The 23321-nt window shown below is 44.7% G+C and overlaps 1 protein-coding gene across 4 annotated transcripts in view; it reads left to right on the top strand.

The window, feature by feature from the left end:
• LOC125697068 (alpha-2-macroglobulin-like) overlaps positions 1-20993 on the top strand; it is a 37145-nt gene extending 16152 nt beyond the window's left edge. For 2 of the 4 annotated variants that reach the window (XM_048953667.1, XM_048953691.1), the window contains 24 exons: positions 1321-1482; positions 1769-1996; positions 3612-3675; positions 4902-5044; positions 5391-5540; positions 5740-5910; positions 6608-6707; positions 8134-8260; positions 8502-8730; positions 9004-9130; positions 9751-9872; positions 10994-11045; positions 11830-11913; positions 12333-12509; positions 13005-13089; positions 14241-14397; positions 14712-14786; positions 15514-15679; positions 16604-16827; positions 17396-17614; positions 17902-18029; positions 18378-18468; positions 19256-19324; positions 19759-20993. In XM_048953667.1, coding sequence (XP_048809624.1) covers positions 1321-1482; positions 1769-1996; positions 3612-3675; positions 4902-5044; positions 5391-5540; positions 5740-5910; positions 6608-6707; positions 8134-8260; positions 8502-8730; positions 9004-9130; positions 9751-9872; positions 10994-11045; positions 11830-11913; positions 12333-12509; positions 13005-13089; positions 14241-14397; positions 14712-14786; positions 15514-15679; positions 16604-16827; positions 17396-17614; positions 17902-18029; positions 18378-18468; positions 19256-19324; positions 19759-20004 — 3396 coding nt within the window. In that variant the 3' untranslated portion in view covers positions 20005-20993. The remainder of the gene's footprint in view (positions 1-1320; positions 1483-1768; positions 1997-3611; positions 3676-4901; positions 5045-5390; positions 5541-5739; positions 5911-6607; positions 6708-8133; positions 8261-8501; positions 8731-9003; positions 9131-9750; positions 9873-10993; positions 11046-11829; positions 11914-12332; positions 12510-13004; positions 13090-14240; positions 14398-14711; positions 14787-15513; positions 15680-16603; positions 16828-17395; positions 17615-17901; positions 18030-18377; positions 18469-19255; positions 19325-19758) is intronic. The other 2 variants (XM_048953684.1, XR_007378663.1) reach the window with 2 other exon arrangements.
• Positions 20994-23321: the final 2328 nt, after the last annotated feature.

The following is a 23321-nucleotide window of genomic DNA, read 5'->3' as shown; positions in this document are numbered from 1 at the left end:
CAATGGTTTACAGGCTGGTTCAGCCCAGTTCCGTGACTAATGGGGTGGGGGGACCCACAGACCTGCCTGGGAAAGGGGGAAAAGGAAAGTGTAGGGAGATGGACCTAAAAACAAAACAGTAGCAATGATCTGAGGAGGCAAGTTAATCTACTAAATATGATATTGGAATGCAAGATAACGATAATACAGTACAATTGGAATTGAAGCTAATAAATCAAATAAAATGAGAGAGTGTCCAAAAACCAAAGGTCTTACTCTAATGCTGAAGTTGAGACAGCTAGGGAGCACACACGCAGAGATGAGCAGAAAGGGAAAAAGTAATGTCCTGTGTCTTGTGAACAGTTTTATCTATCTCTCTGAACAGAAAACAGAAGCGAAAAAATCTTCTGGGGTATGTAGTTCTTCTTCTCTTCTGAAAACCAGATACTCAAAAAATTGGCAGTCCATGGAACTGGACTCTTTAACTCCCAGTTCTCTACATTATGTTGTAACGTGGAATACTGATAAAAATCATAAAAACCATTAAAAAAAACAATCAAAAATCATAAAACCATGACACTGGTATGTAATTTCATCAATTGGAATAGCAGTGTGTGCAGATGACATAACCTCCACAAAGGCAGCCAAATTATTGTCTGCAGGGGTACCTAAGAAACACGTGTCCCTGAACCTCCCAGCTGTCATCACAGTAAAGAATAGACAGTCTGTTGTTCTGTCATACAAGGATAACATCAGGGAGCAGTAAGCATGGGCCATTCCACAAGGAAAAGTTATCCAGGAGCAAAGCAGAGCAGGGATGTTAACAGTTTCAAGTTCCACCAACGGTCTAATGGTCACCAGGCAATATAAGGCAATAAGTGAGAGCTGAGCTCAAACAAGGAAGTCTTATCAACATGATGGGAACAGCAGGAGAAATAGCTGAGTGTAGATCTAACCATGATGCAGGTTAGTCTAATGCTTTGGCAAGGCACAAGCCTAATTGAACTCAGAATTCCTGGACTAAGAGGCAGTTGATATGCGGTGGATGTCATCAAAGAGGCTGAACGGAACAATTAAAACTGGCTAAGAAAATCAAGGTGCTAATAAATGAGTTCCATGGGATGATTGATTGTTTGATTGATGATTAGATTGTTTGCTGATGAAGATCTGCTACCTCAAACAACTTAGGACTTACCATGCGCATTTCCACATTCTTCTATTTTGTTCTTCTCCATAAGAAACATCTAGCCTGGCAAAGAAGAAGAGGGGGAGGGGTTTTTAGAACTTAGGAATTATTTCTGTTTCTAGCTTAAAACCTGAAGTTTGCTTTTGCTTTACTAGGTGAAGCTGGTAGATGGTAATGATGTTCCCATTGCCAATGAAACCATCAGGATTTCTGTGAATGGAGACATATACAAAGGCAATTACACTACAGATGAGCAGGGACTATCCTGGTTTTCCATTGATACTACCACGTTCACAGAAGCCTCCCTGGAAATCCGGGTGAGTGATAGAGACAGGGCAGGGGCCTGTCTCTGTCTTTTTTGTTCAGCAGAGGAAATATGTTTACATAAGTCATCAGCCTTTCTTCCAAAAAGGAGATTAAGTGAGATTTGTTGGCAGGTCACCTCCCTTCTCTGTCTCCTGTGCATGTTTTTCTATGTATCTTTTTCTTTACCTTCATCTAAGAACGAGAGATACAGAACATAACCAGAGTTTACCCATGGACATTCATGTGACTTGTTACCTGGTTTTAGTCAGCTGTGAATTTTTTATTCTTCTTTATCAGGCTGAATATAAACCTGAACTGAACTGTTATGTCAGTGACTGGATCACGCCTTCACGTGAGCATGCCATGCGTAGAATAAGTCGGTTTTACTCCCCCAGTAAGAGCTTCCTCAAAATTGAGCCCAAGTTGGAGACGTTAAGTTGTGGCTCCTCTGCAGAGATCCAGGTGCACTATATCTTCACACCAGAAGTTATTGAGCAGCAGGGGAAAATTATCATTTACTATTTGGTAAGAATTGTTTGTGGTTACTTTGATCCATGTCCATAGCGACCATATCATTGCTAGGTGATTAGTCCTTAGCCAGTTATAGTGGGGGGAGCTTGAAACTGAAAGTATGACCAGTAGCAGTTGGACTTAAACAAATTTCCATAATATTTCCCATGTTGTCTTCCATTTTTTGACTTGGGTTGGTTGCCTGTGTTTGCTTAAGAACAGATGAGAGACAAAATGTTGATGTACAAAATATTGTCAAGACTCTCATTTCTTAGTACTCTCCTATCCCATTCCACATTCTGGTTCCTAAATGGTTACAGCTCAGAAACTAGCATTCTACGAGAAGATGAAAGATGATCTGGAAACCTGTTTCCTTCTCAGTCTTTTGGTAGATACCTGGCCACTGAAACTAAAGTAAGACCTCTAGCTACAGAATTGGAAAAGCTTGATAAATTTAGAGTCTTTTTTTTTTTTTTTTTTTTTTTTTTTTCCCATAGATCAATCAGTGATGGAAAGTTCAGGATACCAAGGCCACTGGAACAAATTGTAATATGCCTGTATTGAGGGCAGAGAAGATAAACTAATTCAGCTGTGACTGAACAATGGTCCATGACTTGTGCTTGGGAAAAGAGAAAGAATCAAGTGAACACTCAGATAGTATTTCTTTCCCCCTAATTTTTTTTCCTGGCTATTTCATTTAGTGATACTAACAGAAGAGATGAGATTTCTTCTAGCTATGCAGATCTAGAAGAAATCAGGGGAATAGACATAAAAAACCAGAAAGGGAATAGAAAACTGTGGTAGACATATCCATGTGATATGTCAAGACTCTTAACCATAAATTGAAACATAGGATTCCTGTTTATCCTAGCAGCTTGGGAAAGATTATCTTAATAGGAGCAGGTAAGCAGTCAGGAAACTTACATTTTATAGCCACACCTTGAAATTAATAATACAGTGTCATAGCATTACTATGCAGTATTATGCAGTAATATGCAGTATTATAATACGCAGTATTATGTCACAGATATCTCCCATAGAGTATAGGAGTGTGAAGTAATTGTATAAAGAGCATTTGGGGTTGTAAAAAGGAAAGTATTCCTCGAAATGAGAAAATTGCAGGCAGCATTCAGAATGTTTTAAGTCTGGCTTCAGGTACTTGATTCAAGTACTTGTTGTTTACAGCCTGTGTTCTTCTATTCAAACTCTGTGTGAGTTATGGAAATAATTCTGATTCATTTTTTCTCTACTGTGTTTCACAAAGCAAATGAGAGTAAAGTGAGGACAATCTTTGGTCACCAGTATGTTCAAAAATGTTAGAAAAGTGCACATCAACCCACAAACCTTTGTGAGTTCAGAGGCAAAGTGCATTTTAACTTGAAATATTCATGTAATGTGTACAAAAGGGAAACTGGATCTGACTAATGAGGAAACACTGGTCTTTCAAGGAGGGAACATTTCTGGCTTAAAAAACTTAGTAAATTTGAGTCTGACTCTTGCTTAGTGTCTTCTTTGCTCCCAGTTACTACTATTCATATTCACATATCCTACAGCTTACCCAGTGAACATTCATTTTTCTTCCCTTCATCACCACCAGCAGTGATTATGGAAATCTTTCTCTGTTACATAGGTGATGGCCAAGGGCAGTATTATGTTAGCAGACACCTATGATCTGACTGTGGATCCTGGAAATGGTGAGTAGAAATATGGATTTTTAGCATCTACTGTGAGATGAGGATAGGAGGATATAGAGAAATTATTTCAGTTCAAACATTTTTAAAAACTGAAGAACATTGTGAAATTTAATTCTTCTTAGATTAAGTAGTTTGAATTGGTTTTGTTTTGTCTGAATTCTTTCTGTTGCTATGCTTTTGACCAAAATATTTTAGAAGATAGAACAGAAAATACACACAATTTTTTTTCTCAATGCTTTCCTGCTGATTGATGTAAACAATTCTGATTGTGAGTACTTGTCAATGTTGTAAGATTCACAGGTGAGTTGGAAGATGTCTCTTTTTCCTTCTGTCTCTCTTTTTATCTTTGAGGATGTTATTTCTCTCTTATAATTGTGAAAACATGTATATATGTATGTTCCAACCAAGGTATGTAATTCTGTATACATAAATGTCCATGGAGTATACATTTGAGTGATTGAGACTGTCTGTGTTGCATCTTTAAAAGTCTTTTGACAATGAGACCAGGGAAACCATTTTGGAAGTCTATGAGGATTTGCACCATAGTGGGAATAAACTGTATGCAGAACTAAAAGATCTTGGTTGCTACAAGACATGATGTTGTGAGAGGGTGTTAGAAGTCTCTGCTTCCCCACTAGTTGTAGTAACTAAACTAACACCCTGACTCATACCAAGAGACTTTCTATCACCTTCATACAAACTGTGAAATAAAACTCAGGCCCCCCTAGAAAGATCCTTTCAACATAAAGGAGCACTTCCCATGGTAGCTGGGGTAAAAGTTTGGTGTTCAGGTAAATATTAGCTTAGGAGTAACTTTGAGAAGTTTTTCTTTCAATCATACTGCAGCCTTGACTGCTACTGCATGCTACAACTCTCCCTAATTTCTATGTATATTCTTTTTTGGTCATCTATTGTTTTGTAGACTGCAGAAGATCTTAGAGCTTGAGGAATAAAGGGGCTAGGAACATTAGGAGGTAATGCCAGATGATAGCTGGAGAGGATGAGAGGATCCAGAGGGCATGTTGAGACCCACCAAACATCTAATTTGGCTATTACGTAATCACTATCACAACTGAATGCAGATGTCTTCAGCAATAAGCATGGACTTCAGTCATGTAGACTTCATGCCCCTCCTAACTAAAGTTGTGAACTTCTTTATATCAAGAAGACAAATATATAGGCTGGAACATCTTGTTATATAGCTTAATATTTCTTCTTTCTTTCAGCTTATGGGATATTCCAGTTGATCTTACCTGTTGATGTGACAATTGCTCCCCTGGCACAAATGCTTGTGTATACCACTTCACCCAGTGGAGAAGTCATTGCTAGTACAGGAGAATTCCGGGTTGAAAGTTGCCTTCTCAATAAAGTAAGTAAAAATCAGTGTTTCTGTTTCTTCATGGCCATACGTTCAGTTATTAATACCATCATGGAGGCAGAATTCACAATGGGTTCATGAAATTGTCTCATCAGACACTGACTGAGGTTTAGTAACTTATATTCAGAATAGGTTACAAAGCCTAACTGCAAAAATGAAGGAAAACATAATAACAAAGATAACTGCTAGTCATTATGAATCACACTAGTAAAAGCTGAATACATTAGAAGAGTTGTAGAGCACTAGCAGAACTCAATTCACAAAGCTAGATACTTCAGTATCTAAGAGCGTGTAACAGCATCTGGAAAACTGGCTACTTTAACTTCTGGTGTTGCAGGTCAACTTGAGTTTTGTACCCAAGGAAGAACTTCCTGCCTCCAACACAAGCCTGAAACTCCATTCTTCACCAAGGTCCCTGTGTGCCCTCCGTGCTGTGGACAGGAGCGTCCTCCTCATGAAGCCTGAAGATGAACTCTCTCCCAGCTCCGTAAGTCTTTGCTGTTTCTAGTAATAAGTAATAAAAAAATTAACTAGGTACTTATTAACACCAGGATGGATACAAGGCCATGTATGGCATTCACCATAACTGGTTTTAGTAGCCGTGTTCTATCACTGGACTGTTAGTTTCTGTGTCCCTGTGAGGGCTAACTTGCCACATTTTTACCTGGTTGTTTGTATTTTCCAAGGTGTATAACCTTCTCCCACTCAAGGAACTCCGGGGCTATAGCTTCAAGGACTACTACTTGGAAGAAGAAGATGTAAACCCCTGTGTGTCACTTGACAACATATTACTGAATGGATTCACCTATGTACCCATTTCTCCTGATGGTGAAGGTGATGTTTATGAAATTCTCAAAGTAAGCACCAGAATTTGATTTTTCTTTATTTCTTTTTAGAATACAGCATCCTTTCCTTTTCTTCCCCATCTTGAAGGTCTTTTTGAATGAAATTTGCTGTGAGCTTGCTAATCTGTGTATGCAAGGCAACAGCCAGGCCCAGTCCCTGCCTCTGTATAGCCCATTGCTGGTACCTAAGTGCTCCTCTGAGCCATTAAAACCTTGAGGGGTCTCCTCAGTGCTAGGGCAGAAGCTGGTGAATAGGCTCAAATAAGGAAACAGTCGTGAGTACTGGCCTAATACCAGAAATCCCTTCCTCAGTCATGCAAGTTCTCTGTTTGGTGTAGATAGTGGTTTAATAAAGTTCTGGTTACTGTAATAACCCATTAAAAAAAAAAATCTAAAGAGTCCTGCTTGTAATTTTTTTGGGTACTTTCAATTCAATGCTTTTCACACATCATTTTCACCAAGACAGGTGTCCCCGAGGTAGACTATGGTCTTCGAAACTTTTCATCTAATCATGTCAGGATTTAGCCTTGGGATGAACATATCATGATAAAGCTTCAATAATGTGGGTTGAACCAGTCTACTTAGCATTTATATACAAGCCTTTACTGTTCTGACCAATTCCAGATACATCTATGCTTGGCATATTAAAAATAGCTTAATTTCAAAAGGTTACTTGCTTTTTTATTGTTCTTTCTTTTTTGTTTCACAGCTAATAGGCTTAAAAGTCTTCACTAGCAACAAGATCCATAAACCTGAAATCTGCCAGCATTACACAGCACATATGATGGAAAGGAGTTACAGTGGTTCTAGTAAGAAGACCTGCTTCATTTTATCTCCACACAACTACCTAAAATTTACCATCATGCTCCTTTCTTCGCCTCTACTTCTTTGAATACTAATTACACTAGAACAATCAAACTTTGTACTAAGATATGTCAGCCTAATTCAGTATCACTTCCTTCTGGATTCAGTCCTGAAATATGAAACTGATACACCTTATCTTCACCTAAAAAGAAATATCTGGTTAACACTGTGTGCTCAGTGAATCACACGCCAAGCTCTACAGCAAGGATCCCGTAGATGCTAAGACCATCCATCTACATTGGGTAGACTGCCAAGCATGAAGAGTAGGCTTTATTCCACCAAATCAGGGTTTACCTATTGCAACCTAAACAGTGACAGTCTCTACTTCAAGGTAGTTACATTCCAGCAATTACTAGGGAAATAACTATGGCAGAAGTAGGCCAAGGTGATGAGAAGGTGATACGAATTTGTGCGCTGATGTGTTGCGCAGAGGGTGGGAAAACTGTTCTGTTCCCAGTTTTCCCATTCATATGATTTAAAGAGTCTGTGTAGGTCATTTCACTTCTTTGCAGCATCAGTGACTGTAAAGACAGAAAAAAAAAACATTACTTTTTTTCCTAAATGACTGATTTTTTCCATTTTTTCCTAAATAACTAGGTTGTGAGATTTTTATTTATTTATTTACTTATTTTTGTGGTACAGTAGCTCAGCTAATATTACAAACAATAGCCTTTAGTCTTGAGGAAGCTCCTAGTCATAACAGATCTGATCTTCTGTTTTGAAACGCCAGATCTGTCTTCAGAGCATGGCCTGAGACTACTGTGCACTATGAAAGGGTGTAGAGACTTCAAAGACTGATGGAAAGCCTTTCATAAGGCACATCACTGTGAAACAATGTCAGAATTGGTCTCCCTACTCTGGAACTCTGGAAGGATAAGTGTAACTGCAGTTTCTGGCCATGTATAAATACAATCTGCTAAATGAAATTTATTAAGCTATATGCAACCATAATATCTGGAGGCAGTGAGTTCCACATTTGACTTCTTTGGTGCAATAGAAAAGTACCCTCAGTAGCCATTGTTACAACATTTGGTGTTCCTGGATTTGCTGGCAGTGGAATTAGAATGATCAACCCCTGTAAGAGAAGAAGCTTTAGAAAACATGAAATATTGAAATGACAAAAGAACAATACATTTGTTTCCAATGAGCAGTTGATGTGAGGATAAGAATGTAGTACAGGGAATGCTGTATTCAGTTCCAACAAAGAGGCAGCTCAGAGTTTGAATCTGTGAGTCTTCCCATGATCAAATTATTCAAGTTGTTCTTTCAATGTTATAATTCTATTAAAGAATAACCACTAACTGGAAGCATTGTATCCTCCTTGATTAGAATGGAGTTTGACTTACCTTTTCCTGTAACAAATTTTTTTAGTCAGTGCCTCACAACTCCTTGATGATTCAGACTATGCAATGTTAAAACAGATGGATGCTGGCAGTCCTGTGGAGACCATCCGGAAGTACTTCCCTGAGACATGGATTTGGGACGTATTTTCAGTGAAGTAAGTGTTTATGGGAACTGGGGCAAAACTTCAGAAGATGGTTAAGCTTCTGTAAAAGTGTCAATATTTTGGTGAGCGAATTTTTAGTAGACAGAGGGATTGCTCAAGAATGCTAAGTACAGAATGTTTTGTCCCTAACTGGACAGGAATTTGCTGTGAGTAGTTGCTGTTCATTAGGCTGAGGAAAAAAAATAGATGATCTCCAGAATATGACTGAAACCCTGCTCTCTGTCTCTACCAGCTCTGAGGGAAATGCTGAAGTAGATGTGACCATCCCTGACACCATCACTGAATGGAAAGCCAGTGCGTTCTGCATGTCCCCAGACACAGGCTTTGGCCTGTCACCAACAGTGTCCCTCAGAGCCTTCCAGCCTTTCTTTGTAGAGCTCACCCTCCCTTACTCTGTAGTGCGTGGTGAGGCCTTCACGCTGAAAGCCACTGTTTTCAACTACCTGACAGCCTGCATCAGAGTAAGGAAGACTTAAATCCTTCTCCATACCTGTACCTGCTTGTATGCTCTTTGCCTACACCTAGCCTTCTTTCTTATCTCTGAGTAGCCTTGGGCCCCTTCCTCCCTGAAATTCTTACGTTATACCTTCGATGTGCGTGAAATGCCCGCGTACAACTCCAGCTTCCTGCTCCTTCGCTGCAGAAGAAATAGACATTGCTAATTTTTCCTAGCTCTCTGTCTTCTCCCTTTCTCTCAAGACCATTCCTTGATTACACCTCTCTACAAATGGCAGGTCAGTGTGATTCTGGCTCAGTCTACTCAATTTCTGGCTACTGCGGTGGAAAAGGAGGAAGACTCTCATTGTCTCTGTGAGGACGGGAGGAAAACAGTGGCTTGGCTGGTGACTCCCAAATCTCTAGGTAAAAGTCAAAGAATGCTGAAAGCTGCAGAAAGGCATTCTCTGTGCTGTTCTCCCATTTTGGTATCTGAAGTTAGAGCAACAGTTTCCTGGAAAATACTGCAGCTGTGTGTGTCATCTGAGGTTATGCGGGACGTAAAGCCTGGTAGACTCCATGGCCGTGTCTAGCACTAAAAGAAACATCATCAAATCTTACTGCCCCTGGGCAACATCTTCTGAAGCTATAGGCATTGCTGGCTGGCTGGCAAGGACATTCTGTCAGCCCCATCCCTCCCAGAGATTAGACGATTGCCCTATGAGACCCTCACAGTTTGCCTTTGCTGTTGCTGCGTGTTGTGGTAGCAGTCACGGGCTGCATGCAGAGTAGCAGACTGCTGAACAGCTTTGGCACCACTATGGTGCTCTTAAGTTCTGGTGAATAAAAGCACCACAACAGAGTCACCTTTCAATGGCAGTGCAGCTCAGCTGCTCCAGGATTCATTCTGATGTGAATAGCTAAGCTTCCACGGGAATGAAGCTGGCCCATCTGCAACGGGCCTCTAGGCTGAAAACTCCCAGGAATGGCAGCAACTCCTGCTGCATGGTGCCGCTAGGCAGGACTGACTGATTTGTTTCCTCCAGGGCTGGTGGAGTTCTTGGTGAGCACTGAGGCCCTGCAGAACCAGCAGCCATGCGGAAACACCATAGTGCAGACCCCTGAGAAAGGGCGGAAGGACACGGTCATCAGGCAGCTGCTGGTGGAGGTATGCGGGCTGTGGCAGTTAGTTCTGTATAGTTTGTTATAGGAAAACGCTACGTGGATTGTTCCACAATGAATGCCTCCAGTTTAATTTCATGGAAACTACAACAGGCACAAAAGAACAGTAGCACAGTCTGATAGAGCAAACGCTCACCTACAAAATACTATTTTTCAACATAGTCGCCACCAGTAGCTGTGCATTTTTGCCAGCAATTAAGTGCATGCAGCACTTACAAAAATCTTGCCTGCATTCCACGCTTCTAAAAATCTTGCTGACATGTTAGCACAGTGAGGTGGTGGGTGGCTTGGTCTCCGTAAATGTTCTGCAGGCACCAATGAATGTCAGTGGGTGCTATTTTTTCTGTTCAGATGCACACCATTTCTTCGTATGCCAAGAATTCCATGTCAGATGTCATTTTTCACATTGCTTCTCCGTAGTCATGTGTTGCATGGCAGCAAAATATAATGGAATACTGATGGGAAAATTCAGCCTCTCCTGCCATACCACCAACATCCTGACATTATAAAATAGGAGGCATTACTTTTGGAGCAGACCCCACGGATTATTATGCTGAGTGCTGTAACTTGACAGCGGTACCTGATGCTCTTTTCTCGTGAAACAGCCTCTCGTCATACTTGCCTGTGTTGCATCAAGTGCATCACCAGATACCATCGCGCCCATTTCCCCTTTCCATTCTCAACAGATCTTTTTCCTCAAGCGTCTGCAACTTATGATCAATAGCCCTGCAGACGGCTTCTGAGCGGCCCTCTAGAGGTGCTGTGGACTTCTGCTAACAAAAGCACTCGCTGTAATGCTGCAGCCCTTTTGTTACAAGGATGCAGGAGCCTCACTGCATACAGTAGTTGCAGGTCACCCTCATGATGGTCCTGCAGTGCTGTTGCTCTCCTTTTCCTGTTCTTTCCAATAACTTAGGAGTATGACTGTTTTACTTGCACTGATATTTCAGAGTTCTTTCTCTATATTACAGGGAGTGTTTGTCACTGCCTCTCCTTCTCCTGTTCGTTCACTTTTCACTTACTTGTTCCTCTTTCCTTGTTAGGCACCCCTCAGTCTGTATGCTCAATGATTTCTCACCTCTCTTGTTTTCTTTCATTCCACCCAAGCCTGAAGGAGTTGAGAAGGAAACTGTTCGGAACTCTGTGCTCTGTTTGAAAGGTAAGGCCCTCCCTCCCTGCCCACCATTTGTTTCTGTGTGGGTGATGAGTGGGACATGCCTGGAGGAAGAAGACAGCGCTGCCTCTACCGCTTTCCAGGTTGGCTGATATTTTACAAATATCATTCTACAAGTGGTGATAAGGGGCAATGAGACAAGATGTCGTTCTGTGAGTAAACTGCCATGTTATTCAAATTGCTTCAGAACTTATTCACGCCAGATGTTGCTGGGAGAGTCTTACATGAATGGCTAGCGAATGAGCTCTGTAGTTTGTAAAATATACAAACGGGGAAGTTTGTGCTTGTACCACTTGCATTTTTTTAATGTGAATTCATTTTTCATTATATAGCTTGCAACAATTATTTCTAGTATATTTTAGTAGTACTTGTAGTACTCCTAGTTTCACCAAGGATGAGTCCTGGCTGACCAACCCTCTGTGGCCTTCCTATGATGGCACAACTGCCCAGAAAGATGTGGTGTGCGCCCCGTTCCTGGAGACATTCAAGGTCAGCCCAGACCAGACTCTGAGCGACCTGGTAGAGCTGTAGGTGTCCCTATTTGTTGCAGGGGAGTTGGACTGGACGACCTTTAAAGATCCCTTCCAACTCAGACGCTTGTATGATTGTAGATAATCAGAACAGGACCCTTCACTGGGGGCCCAGAGACATCTTTATGTATAGCAAGGGATGAAGGGAAGAGGAAACTTTTCTGATGTTCCACCAAAGGCCCTGCCCCTTCCTTTAAGCTTGGGTCTACACTGAAGTTGTTCCATCTTGTTTCTCTCAGGAGAGTCTGTGAAAGAGAAGTTTTCTCTGTTGCTTCCCTCAAATGTGGTACAAGACTCAGGCAGAGCATATTTCTCAGTGCTAGGTGAGTGATCGGCCTGGGAAGGATCTGCTGGGAGAAAGAAACGTGCTGTTTCTGCCCATCTGCATGACTGTGTTCGCCTCCTAGCTCTCACACAGATTCTTCTCCTGGTTCCAAGCACACTTTGTTCCTGCCTTTCCTCTCTTCTGTCTCAAGTGCTTTCCCTTTCAATTCTGTTTCGTTTGTTGCTCTTTCTGCATCTCGTTCTGTCCGGTTTCTCTGCCAGTGACCTATCCGTTGACTTATCACCCTCCTTTTTTTTCACTGCTGTGCTCTGTGTGTCATTCCAGGATTGTTATCAATACAGATTTTTCTGCCAGATATTCTGCCATCTCCTCCTTCTGTTTTTTTGTAGATCCCTCTGATTTTGGCAGCTAACGCTGAATTTCATTAATATCCCTCTTGTATTCCCTGTTCCTTAGGCGATCTCATGGGCACCGCCATGCAGAACCTGCACCAGCTACTCCAGATGCCATTTGGTTGTGGCGAACAGAACATGGTCTTGTTTGCACCCAACGTCTATGTCCTGGACTATCTGAACAAGACAGGACAGCTGAGTGAGGAGGTCAAATCCAAGGCCATTGGATACTTAGTGAGCGGTGAGTTGAACGGGACTTTTGCTTCTGCTCTGAACTTTTTCAGAACTTGTCTGGCTTGTTTCTGTCAAATGCTGACCAGATACAGCTTGTCTCTTACTCAGATGGTCTCTTCTGTACGCCAGGGAAGTCTTTCCCATGTCTTTTTTTCTATTCTCTGTTTCTTATGCATTCAAGTACCTCGTCATTTCACCCACTTTTCTCTGCTCCTTAACAGAACTGGAATGCAGTGCACCGATACCAGGTGACCTGCTGCAGCGGCTTGTCCATTGCTGTTAATGTGTCTCCTGCCCGCCTTCTGAAGAAAGGCAGATACTGCATCTCTTGCAGTATAAGCAGTATATGGAGGTGGGGTTGTATGTGCTAGGATAGGACTAACCTGTTTCTCTGTTTTGCTGTCGCTGATGAAGCTGCTTTTCTCTTCTCCCCTGCGTTGCTCAGCAGACATTCTCTGAACACTGCTTTAACTTCTTTTTTTTTTTTTTTTTAACTCTGCAGGTTATCAGAGGCAGATGAACTACAAGCACCCAGATGGCTCTTACAGTACCTTTGGACCACGTTATGGCCAACGGGGGAACACCTGGTGAGATTTCAGTGTCATCTGCTCCTCTTCCACATGCTCTCTTTCTCAGCTACGCAGCTATGACAGATACCACCTGATGGTAAATAAGAAATGTAGTTGTAGACCAGTGGACTTTTCAGAGCTGCTGTGGGCCCTGTGCTGCCTCTTAAGTGAGGAAAGAGGCTGCATCAGCCAGTTATGTAGCTGAAGCATCTCCTCCCCCCTTGCAGCTACGAGGACTATGATGGACAAGAAAGACAGACAAAAACAAACTGGGAAAGGAGGGAGAAGGGATTTCACATCCCAAATGAAGAAAGCTGAAGAGTTGCAGTGGCAGCTCTTCCAGAGTAGGATCTGCTGAGAACTGCTGGGAAAGGTATTTTCGTAAAGGACGATAATCCAAAAGCAGTGCTGTATGGTTATCTTCCAAATGCGTTTGTTACCAAACAAAAGACAGCCTGGAGGAGAGGGTGTGTTGCCAGTGTGATTTACTGCAGAGCTCTGAGTGACTCCAGCATGTTATTACCATGCCTTTTCAGCTTTAGGCAAGGGTAAGAATGGATGATTTCATCACCTTGCTTTTGGACTCTGAAACAGTACTTGTGCCCTGGGAGTAATTGGCCTCTCTACATGCCTAGTTTTTTAGCTTTTTTTCCCATAACTGCTATGTAAAAGCTCTTCTAGCGTGTTATACTTTATCCACAGTTTTACCAACATCTCTGGGGAATTCTGGGGAGCCCCTGAGACATGGCTATCTGGAGAGAGAGTCCTGCCAGCAGACCATAAGCTTCTATGGATTGATTCTTTCTTGTTATTCTGATTATTACTCTCATACAGATGTTGAGCTAATCGGCATGCAATACTCTACTGTTTTCCAAAGACATTTATTTGGATACACATTAACAACCCGAAGTCCTCAAAACGGTAGCCTCTGTGCAGCAGGATCATAGGGTTATATGGGCCAAGAGGCAGAAAAGAAAGCAAGGCAAGAAGTAGATTCTTTTTTTGGCAGATTCTTTGTGGTGAAGGCGTACTTCGTGTCTGACTAATTGACCTGCAGATCTCCAAGCCGCTTTTCCTTCTTCCAGACAAGTGAAGTGCACATGTGCTCCGTCACCTGGCATGGACAGCAGGCCTGCACAAGCCCTCTCACTGTTCTGTCTCCCTTACAGGCTCACAGCCTTTGTCCTGAAGTCCTTTGCCCAGGCCCGGCCTTACATCTTCATAGATGAAAAGCACATCCAGGATGCTTTGATCTGGCTCAGTCAAAATCAGAAGGAGAATGGCTGCTTCCGCAGCTCTGGGATGCTCCTGAACAATGCCATGAAGGTAGCATAGCTGGATCTTAGTGAGGCTGGCACTTGACTCTAAATCAGATGGCTGCAGCTGAGCTTCTTGAGCACACAGGCCCTTGGGGAATTCCCATATCAATGGCAAGAACTAAAAAGCCAGAGGCCGTTTTGTGTGACTGCCATGACAAGAAGGAGAACAAGGCAATCCATAAACGGCACAATACGAGCATCAGTGGGGAGGACACGAGCTAAGGGGCTACAATACAGAATCAAGTGTACCCATAGGAATGGTAGAAAAATGACTTTGAGAAGATGTGTGGAGTAAGCATCTAATTTTATGTTTCCCTGCAGGGTGGAGTGAACGATGAGGTAACACTGACAGCCTACATCACTATTGCACTGCTGGAGATTCCTCTGCCTGTAACTGTATGTGTCACCCGAGTCACAGACGGTACTAACCTGCCCCAATAGCCTCCTATAGATGATTAGGCCCCTTTATATTTTGAAAGAAGAAATTCTATCTGGATATACTTTCTTTCTTTTCAAGTCCAAGATGGACTGACACTTTTTCTCCACTTTCCTCCCCTGTCCAATACTGTCTCTTATGCAAACATTTCACTTCATCTTCCCCTAAGTTCGTTTCTGGGGTACCTTGCTTTTGCTCATTTTAAAGAGTACTCCGTGGATTCATAGTGAGTTAAATAACATTTAAATTTCAGAAATGACCCAGATAGGTTTTTTACATCCGTAAGAAAAACTCCTTTTGTGTCAGAATTGTACGTGCCTGTTAGACGACTTGTATGGGCTTACTGTGCTGATGCAACGCACCGTCAGGCAGTGAATGCTTCCATAGGCAGGAGAATTGGACCTTGCTTCAAACTTTCAATGCAAAATCACTGAACTGCTCGCAAAAGTCATTGTAACAAGATATTTCAGAGAAAGGAAAGGTACAGAATAAAGAACACTCTTTGGTTACTCATACGTCACATAAGGAAGCAGACCTGGAGGGAAAGGAAAAGGCAGTGGTACAATATATATCAGACAGTGTGCTAGGGTTGTAAAGGGACCGTGGATACCATACAGTTCCTGTTGTTCTAAGATGGACTTCAGTATGACGTCTTGCTGCCTAGTCTTAGTGTCTCCATCTCCCCAGCACTCGGTGGTGCGCAATGCTCTGTTCTGCCTGGAAACGGCAGGAAATGGGGAAGAAAACCACGTGTACACCAAGGCACTGCTGGCATATGCCTTTGCCCTGGCAGGGAAGGAGGAGAAGAGGAAGGCGTTCCTTGGCTCACTTGAAAAGGAAGCCGTCCAAAAGGGTGAGCGCTCTTGGTGGGACATTGCTTTCTTCCATCCCACAGATCTTACCTCTACCTCTGATAAAATGGCTTTTGTTGGTGGGGAAATGGGAGCATGGAACGGCTTCTGTGGATGGGGATTCTGTGATTCTGTGATGGGGAAAGCTGTAGGGAGAGGAAATGCTTGTGCAGTGTGGTGGTGTTTTTGACGGCTCATCGTGGGTGCCCCATCCTACCCCTCTGTTCTGAGGGATTCGTCTGGAGACACCCCTCACCATTCCCGTTGGTGATGAACAAAAGGGTGGCTCTGCTAATGCCTCATGTCAGTCTACTCCTCCTGTCATCGCAGGCACTGCTTTAACAAAGTCTTAGCAATGTTTATAGCCGCTCCTTCCTTCCAGCAGACACGCTCAACACAGAACAAAGCTTACCCCTCACAGCGTGAGGGATGATACATCAGAGAAGAGATGGAAGTGCCGAGACAGAATGGGTCATTTCAGAGGTCCTAGCATAAGCACTGAGTCTTCCAGGAAACTGTATCAAGACTCAGAACCATTCTGGTAAAGTCAGCCTGGATGGTCCGTTTGCCCAAATGTTGTCCAGCAGGGTTGCGAAGGAAGTACCACTTCTCAAAACGGGGCAGTGTGCCAGCCTGGCGTTCTTCTTAGGTCTCTGTCTCCTTTAGGTGTCCAAACGTGTAAATGTGTCTGTCAGTCTGGAGTTTAAGTGAAAATGGCATCCAGGCCCAGGAACCTTGGCACTCTTAGACTAGTTGTAAACACGCATCGAGTGTGGGGCTATCTAACCCTTCCCATTTCATCCTATAGGACAGGTACATGCCAGGGGCTCTCTCCTCCCCGCTGGCAGCAGGTCAGTAACTCCCTTGCAAGAAACTGCTACTAATTCCTTGCCGTCTTCTCTACATGTACCCTGCCTCCTGTGAAGATGGGTCTGTTCACTGGCAGCGGCCTGGGAAAGAGCCAGAGGCTGATCTCCCGTACTACCGCTATAAAGCTCCCTCTGCTGAAGTGGAGATGACAGCCTATGTGCTCCTTGCTCACCTCACCACGCAGCCAGCACCTTCGCAGGAGGAGCTGTCACTCGCATCTCGTATTGCAAAGTGGATCATTGGTCAGCAGAATCCCAACGGAGGCTTCTCCTCCACCCAGGTGAGCAGCAGTTTCCCTCCTGTGGCCTCCCATATCAATATCAGGAGAGTGCCGGAGACCAGGGTGGGAGCGCAGTAAGGTTAAGCCAAGTGGGGACTGTAGCCCCGCAGTATTAGCATCTGCCGCAGCTACCGAGTTCCCGAGAGGCCAAGGCCAGTATGTCAGGTAGCACCGCAGGGAATGACTGATACGTTGATTAATGACCTGGCTTATTTGAGCCAGTGGGTGAGAATGCTGGTGACACAAATGACGCTGCAGTTTGGAGCTCCCGCCATAGTTTGTGTGTGTATGCAGTTGCTGCTTTTCCCCGGGGAGAACAGGTGAAGGCTGCACAGAGCTTCGCCACAGCAAGTTCAGGAATACGTGACTGCTGTGCAGAGGACACGGGAAGAAAATGGGTGCCTGCAAAGGCTGATCTTTCCCTCTTAGCTTCTCGCTTAAGACCAGAGAAAGTGAAGAATGGAGGAGAGGGTGCCTGCTGACAGCAAAGGGCGGGCTGTGGGAGAACAGGATGTGGGATGGTTAAGAGGGTTAACCCGGCCATGGGTGTCGGGCCTGGCTCTTGCAGGACACAGTTGTGGCTCTGCAAGCCCTCTCCTTGTACGGAGTTTCCACCTATGCCAAGAGCGGAGCAGCTTCCAAAGTGACCCTGCGATCTGGAGGGGACTTCCAGCAAGACTTCCACGTGGATCCCTCAAACCGGCTGCTGCTCCAGCACGTGCCCCTGCCCCAGGTGCCAGGGGAGTACAGCGTAGAGGTGTCTGGCAAGGGATGCGTCTACCTGCAGGTGAGGGTGGTGGGGAAAGTGCCGTCGTGGCAGGGGAGCCCTCTCTCAGGCAGGAGCGAGGGGGAGGGCAGAAGGGATAAGGGAGAGGGGGAGGAGCGCAAGGGAAAGCTCCGGGAGAAGCCGGAGAGGAGCAGAGTTGCGTGGAGAACGGAGCGACAGGGAAAGAGGGAAAGAGCCATGAGTGCTGGGGAGCTGTGAGAGTGGGGAAGGGGGAGAGCCGGGCAGGCAGACGATGATCTCTTTCAAGCGTTGAGCATGCACACACACAGCTGCTGGCTCTCCCGTAGACAAGCCTGAGGTACAACGTGCAGCCCAAGCAGGAGAGCGCGCCCTTCCTGCTGCATGTACACACGAGACCAGAGACGTGTGAGGACTCCAAGGCTCACAAGGTCTTTGACATAGGCATAAACGTCAGGTAAGTCTGTGTTTGGTTTGAGCCCTCCTGAGTAGCCGAGGGAGCTGGAGGAGGTCTGGCGGTGCAGGGGGAGCTGGTCTGGAAGGGACGGAGCAGCCACCTGGACTGGGAAGTGGGCTGGAAGCAGCCGGGCTGGGAGGAGAGGCTGTGGAGGCAAGAGTTGTCCTGTGGGGATAAGCTGTGCAGGGAGCAAAGCGCTGGGCTACTGAGGGGCGGCACAGGTGACTAGGCTGGAGAAGAAGGTGCTGGATTGACAGGAAGTGGTGAGGTGTCAAGTGTTACAGAAAAAGTGGAAGTGCCCCAGCTTTGACGTGGCGTGCCCTGAATCTCTGTGGCTTGATTCCTTAGTTACGTGGGTGAGCGCAGTGTCTCCAACATGGTGATTATCGATGTGAAAATGCTGTCGGGATTCATCCCTGTCAAGTCCTCAGTGAGGAAGGTAGGAGCCCACGTGAATTGTTTGTCTGAGGATATCTGCCCCTTTCGTTTTATCACCTGGGCCGCATTCAGTTTCTCCTTTATTTTTAAGACGTGTTCCAGGTGTCTGTGGCTTACTAGGGGGCTCTAGGATTGACATCGTCTTGATCCTGCCATTGTCATCTGTACAGTACATCCTGTCATTGTGTGTACAGTACTTTTCTTTCCACACCTGGCTGGAAGCCAGTACTACGTGATCCATCTGTGTAAAGCAGACTATGTTTGTTTTTTTCTCTTTGGACAGGGGATGGGTTATCTCTGAGTTCAGATACCTTGCTGAAAACATTGTCCGTGTGTATCACACTCAAAAGCAATACTGGTTTCTTTTTCCTTCCGCTGATCTTACCATATAGTTTATAGCTTGTCTTGCAATTGTTTAAGGCTCAGGTCCCTTTGTGAGGTGTTGAGCAAGTGTGTTGCCCTGGAAAAGAGCAGAGATTATAAGATACTGCAGAACTAGCCAGCCTAAAAGAATGCATTGTCATTGAATCCTCTCTTTGCTGTGTTTGGACCAGTGATCAGTCCCTGCCGGAGCTGCTCAGTATTTAATCTGCCAGGCTGGTGAAGGGGAGACCTGGGGACCATTAATGGCTAATGGTGCACCAGGGAGTCAGTTCCACAACGCAGGCCTAGTCACTGCTGTCAGTACTCCTAGTGCTTTATCCGTAGTGTGTCCCGTCCATGGGGCAGTGAAAACGGCACAGGGGGACCACCCTCAATTCAATAACAATTTGGTCTTCTTTCTTCAGCTGGCACACCACCAAGTCATTGAGCGTACAGAGTTCAGTACCAACCATGTCTTAGTGTATTTGGAAAAGGTGAGTCTCCGTTTGGGGCTAGAATGGGAAAGAAAAGCACAAGCCTTGGGGACATTTGGCCACCCAAGGCAAAAGACACGGGTCTCAAAACTGGATCTGATAAAAGTAGGAATGAACTGACTTTTGCTGACCTCAGAATTTACTGGTGCCTTCCTCACAGCCCTCAGCAGGTTTTCCCTCTGGGCCTGCATACGGATCAGCCTACACCTGCCCACCAGACATGAGCTCCCCCAGTGTGGGGAAAGGCCCTGGGGTTTCCCCTTGTCCCTCAGCCAGGCCTGCTGAGGGACTCGCTCTCACACGCATGCACTCCCAGTGCCCAGGGCACTGCCGGCAGCAAGAGCACTAGTAGGAAGAGTTCAGTGAGGGGACAGTAGGAGAGCCCAGAGCAGACAGAAGGCGGACACTGATCCTCCATCACTTCCTTTTCCCAGCTGAGCAACGTGACCTTGAGCTTCTCCTTCACGGTGGAGCAGGACATCCCTGTGCAGGGCCTGAAACCAGCTCAGGTGAAGGTGTATGATTACTATGAGACTGGTAAGTGTGGGGCTGAGGGTGTCCCGGTGAGTGACTGTGGGGAGCTGGATTCATGGGGGTGTCTGGGAGCAATGGAAACCCACAGCTGTTCCTGCATTGTCCCTCTGCTTGTCCCTCTGCATTCCTGGGAGAGGGACCTCTGACAGTCCTGCTCTTTCTCTTCCCTTCTGTTTTTCAGATGAGTTTGCCATACAGGAGTACGGTGCTCCCTGCACCACAGGTAGGGTACATAGGAGCAAATAGCCTATTGCAAATTATTTTGAATGGAAGTCTTTTGCAAACCTTAGGCTTCCTTTGCCTACAACAAGTCTCTGAGCTTGTCTTTACCATGCCTACAGCAGGCTTGAGTCATACCGTAGTACAGAGGGGGAAAATAATGCTGGGCACCCTGTGTTATATTTCATTTTATTCACTGAGACCGTGAATCTCAGTGCTATCACCTTAAGTCAGACAGAGGCACTTGTCTTTGCCTGTGTGTGTTTCACGTTGTACAAATGAGACCAAAGTCTTCCTTGGGACAGAGCACCATGCTCAACCTCTGCGTATCTACCTTTTTCAAGGCCACTTTCACCATGCTGCAGATACAGAAGTGCGTTGAGGAATTGTCTCCCAGCCACCTTGGTGAAATGTTCACATGTCTTCAGTGAATTTCAAGCTTTGCCCTAGGTTCTTTTTTCCGATCCTGTGGGAAATCCATGTGCCACAAGACAACATTTACTCTGATAGCTCATGCCTCTCCTTCCTTCTCTGTAGTATGGATGTAATGAACATGTCCAGCCATTCCCAATATGTTGTCCTTCTGCAACGTGGCAATTTTAGGTGTTGTAGGTTCGCAGATTTTAACAGGGTTTAAGCTGACATGGCACAAAAGGGGCTACCACAGAATGCAGAGAAGTCGTCTGGGATTCTGGGTATTGCTTCACCAGGAATTCTCTCTCACTCTGTCCTTTCCCCACCTCCAGCCAAAGCTGAACAGGGAAATGCCTGAAGAATACATCTGTGCCCTGATGGATCAGCTGACTTGTTTCTGCCCTTAGTAGTCTTCCTTAACGAGTCCTCTACAATGTTACATGTAACCAACACCAAAAGCAAAGCAATACAATAAAAATAAATAAAGTCTTGATCCTCCCCATCTGCCTCTGGCCTTATTTTTTTGTTAGCATTTCTCGTGTCTCTTCTCATCCACATTGCAGCGAAGTGCTCTGAGATTTAGATAGAGCCGTCCATGCCAACACGGTGTTTGGCAAGTCCTTGGGAATACCAGAAGGTAGGCAGCTTTTGGCAGTGAGGAGGCGTGTTGTCACACTTGCCGGTTCTCTAGGAGGAATGGGAATTCTGCCTGATCCATTATGCAGCATCTCCCTGCCTATAAATGCAGGTGTTTTCTGTGATATAATTAATTGCTGGACATAAGCCTCTCTCCATATTCCTCCTCTCATTCCACAGTGAAATGGGTTCTGTGCAACAGGAGGACAGCGTAGAACTTGTTCATTCTGGTTTTTCAGAGCAGACCAGAGAGAAATGGAAGGAAGACCTGCGAAGGAAAGGAAAGTCTGGTTCTGAAGACATTGTCTGCTGGTTTCTAAACAGCTGAAGTGAAAGCAGAGAGGAACTGCAAACTTAACAGCATTGTTATTTGGAATTACAATCAAGTACTACATGATGGGAATACCATCCCAGCATACCACCAGCATACCATCAGCCTTTTTAGCCCCAAGGCACACTGCTGGCTCATAGAGTCATAGAATGGCCTGGGTTGAAAAGGACCACAATGATCATGTACTTTCAACCCCTGCTATGTGCGGGGTCACCAACCACCAGACCAGGCTGCCCTGAGCCACATCCAGCCTGGCCTTTAATGCCTCCAGGGATGGGGCATCTACAACCTTCTTGGACAACCTGTTCCAGCGTGTCACCACACTCTGAGTGAAAAACTTCTTTCTAATATCTAACCTAAACCTCCCCTGTCTCAGTTTAAGACCATTCCCCCTTGTCCTATCACTATCCACCTTTGTAAAAAGCCATTCCCCCCCTGTGCCTACACTCCCTTCAAATATTGGAAGGCCACAATGAGGTCTCCCTGGCGCCTTCTCTTCTCCAAGCTAAACAAGCCCAGTTCCCTCAACCTTTCCTCATAGGAGAGGTTATACAGTCCTCTGATCATCTTAGTGGCCCTCCTCTGGACCTGCTGGCTCATAGAGTCATAGAGTGGCCTGGGTTGACCATGTTATTGCTAATGTTTTGCTATTATATTATATATACTATAATAGCAATAATATAATATATATTATATATACAATATAACAATATAACATAACAATATAACATAACAATATAATATACAATATAACAATATAACAATAGCAATATATACGGTATTGCATGCTAAACACATAACTTAGAAGAGGTTGGATTAGAGACTTGGATAAGTACCTATCAGAGAGCAACTCAAAAAATGCATGGTTTCTAAGCCAGAGAAGAGAAACTTTTTTCTATTGATTAGACAGTATCTTAAAAATCTCAGAAAATTCGGATAGTGATTTTCTACCATAGAGAAAGCTGGAAGGTGTGCCCAGTCTTTACTATTAAAGTGGTCAGAATCTGGCCACCTGGGCTGTAGTGATCATGCCCTGGTGGAGTTTGTGATCTTGAAGAATGCGGGCTTGGCAAAAAGTAGAGTTAGGGCCCAGTGCTTTAGGAGAGCAAACTTCCAGCTGCTCAAGGAACTGCTGAGTGGGATCCCCTTGGAAAGAGATGGCTGATGTGGTTGCCGAGCCGCTCTCCATCATATTTGAAAAATCACAGCTGTCCACTAAAGTCCCTGGAGTGGCTAGCAAGTTGAGGGAGGTTCTCCTACCCCACTGCTATGCCCTGGTGAGGCCATATCTGGAGGACTGTGTTCTGTTCCGGGCTTTGTAATCAGAGGCCTTACTGGAACAGCTAGGTCCTTCACCTTTCCAGCAGGTCATCCCCTAACCTGCTTATTCCCATCATGTAGTACTTGATTGTAATTCCAAATAACAGTAGCTTACAATATTAGCTTACAATATCAAACAGATTTGCATCTCCGGTACAGTTTCTAATTACAGAATCACTGAACCTCACCAGGGCATAGTAGTGGAGAAGAGAACCTCCCTCAACTTGCTAGCCACTCTCTTCTTATTGCACACCTGCATACCATCAGCCTTTTTAGCCCCAAGGCACACTGCTGGCTCATAGAGTCATAGAATGGCCTGGGTCAGTCTTCTGATCATCTTAGTGACCCTCCTCTGGACCTGCCCTAAGTGCTCCAGTCCTTCCTGTAGTGGGGACTCCAGGTCTGGATGCAGTACTCCAGATGAGGCCTCACAAGAACATGGTTATTCCTACCCAGATGTAGATTCCTCATAAGATTCCTCTTAGCTCAACTCATGAGTCTGTCCAGGTCTTGTTGAATGGCAGCACAGCCTTCTGGTATGTC

Source organism: Lagopus muta, chromosome 1 (genome assembly GCF_023343835.1).
Source record: "Lagopus muta isolate bLagMut1 chromosome 1, bLagMut1 primary, whole genome shotgun sequence".
NCBI lineage: Eukaryota > Metazoa > Chordata > Aves > Galliformes > Phasianidae > Lagopus > Lagopus muta.
This window is presented reverse-complemented; position numbering and strand designations above follow the sequence as displayed.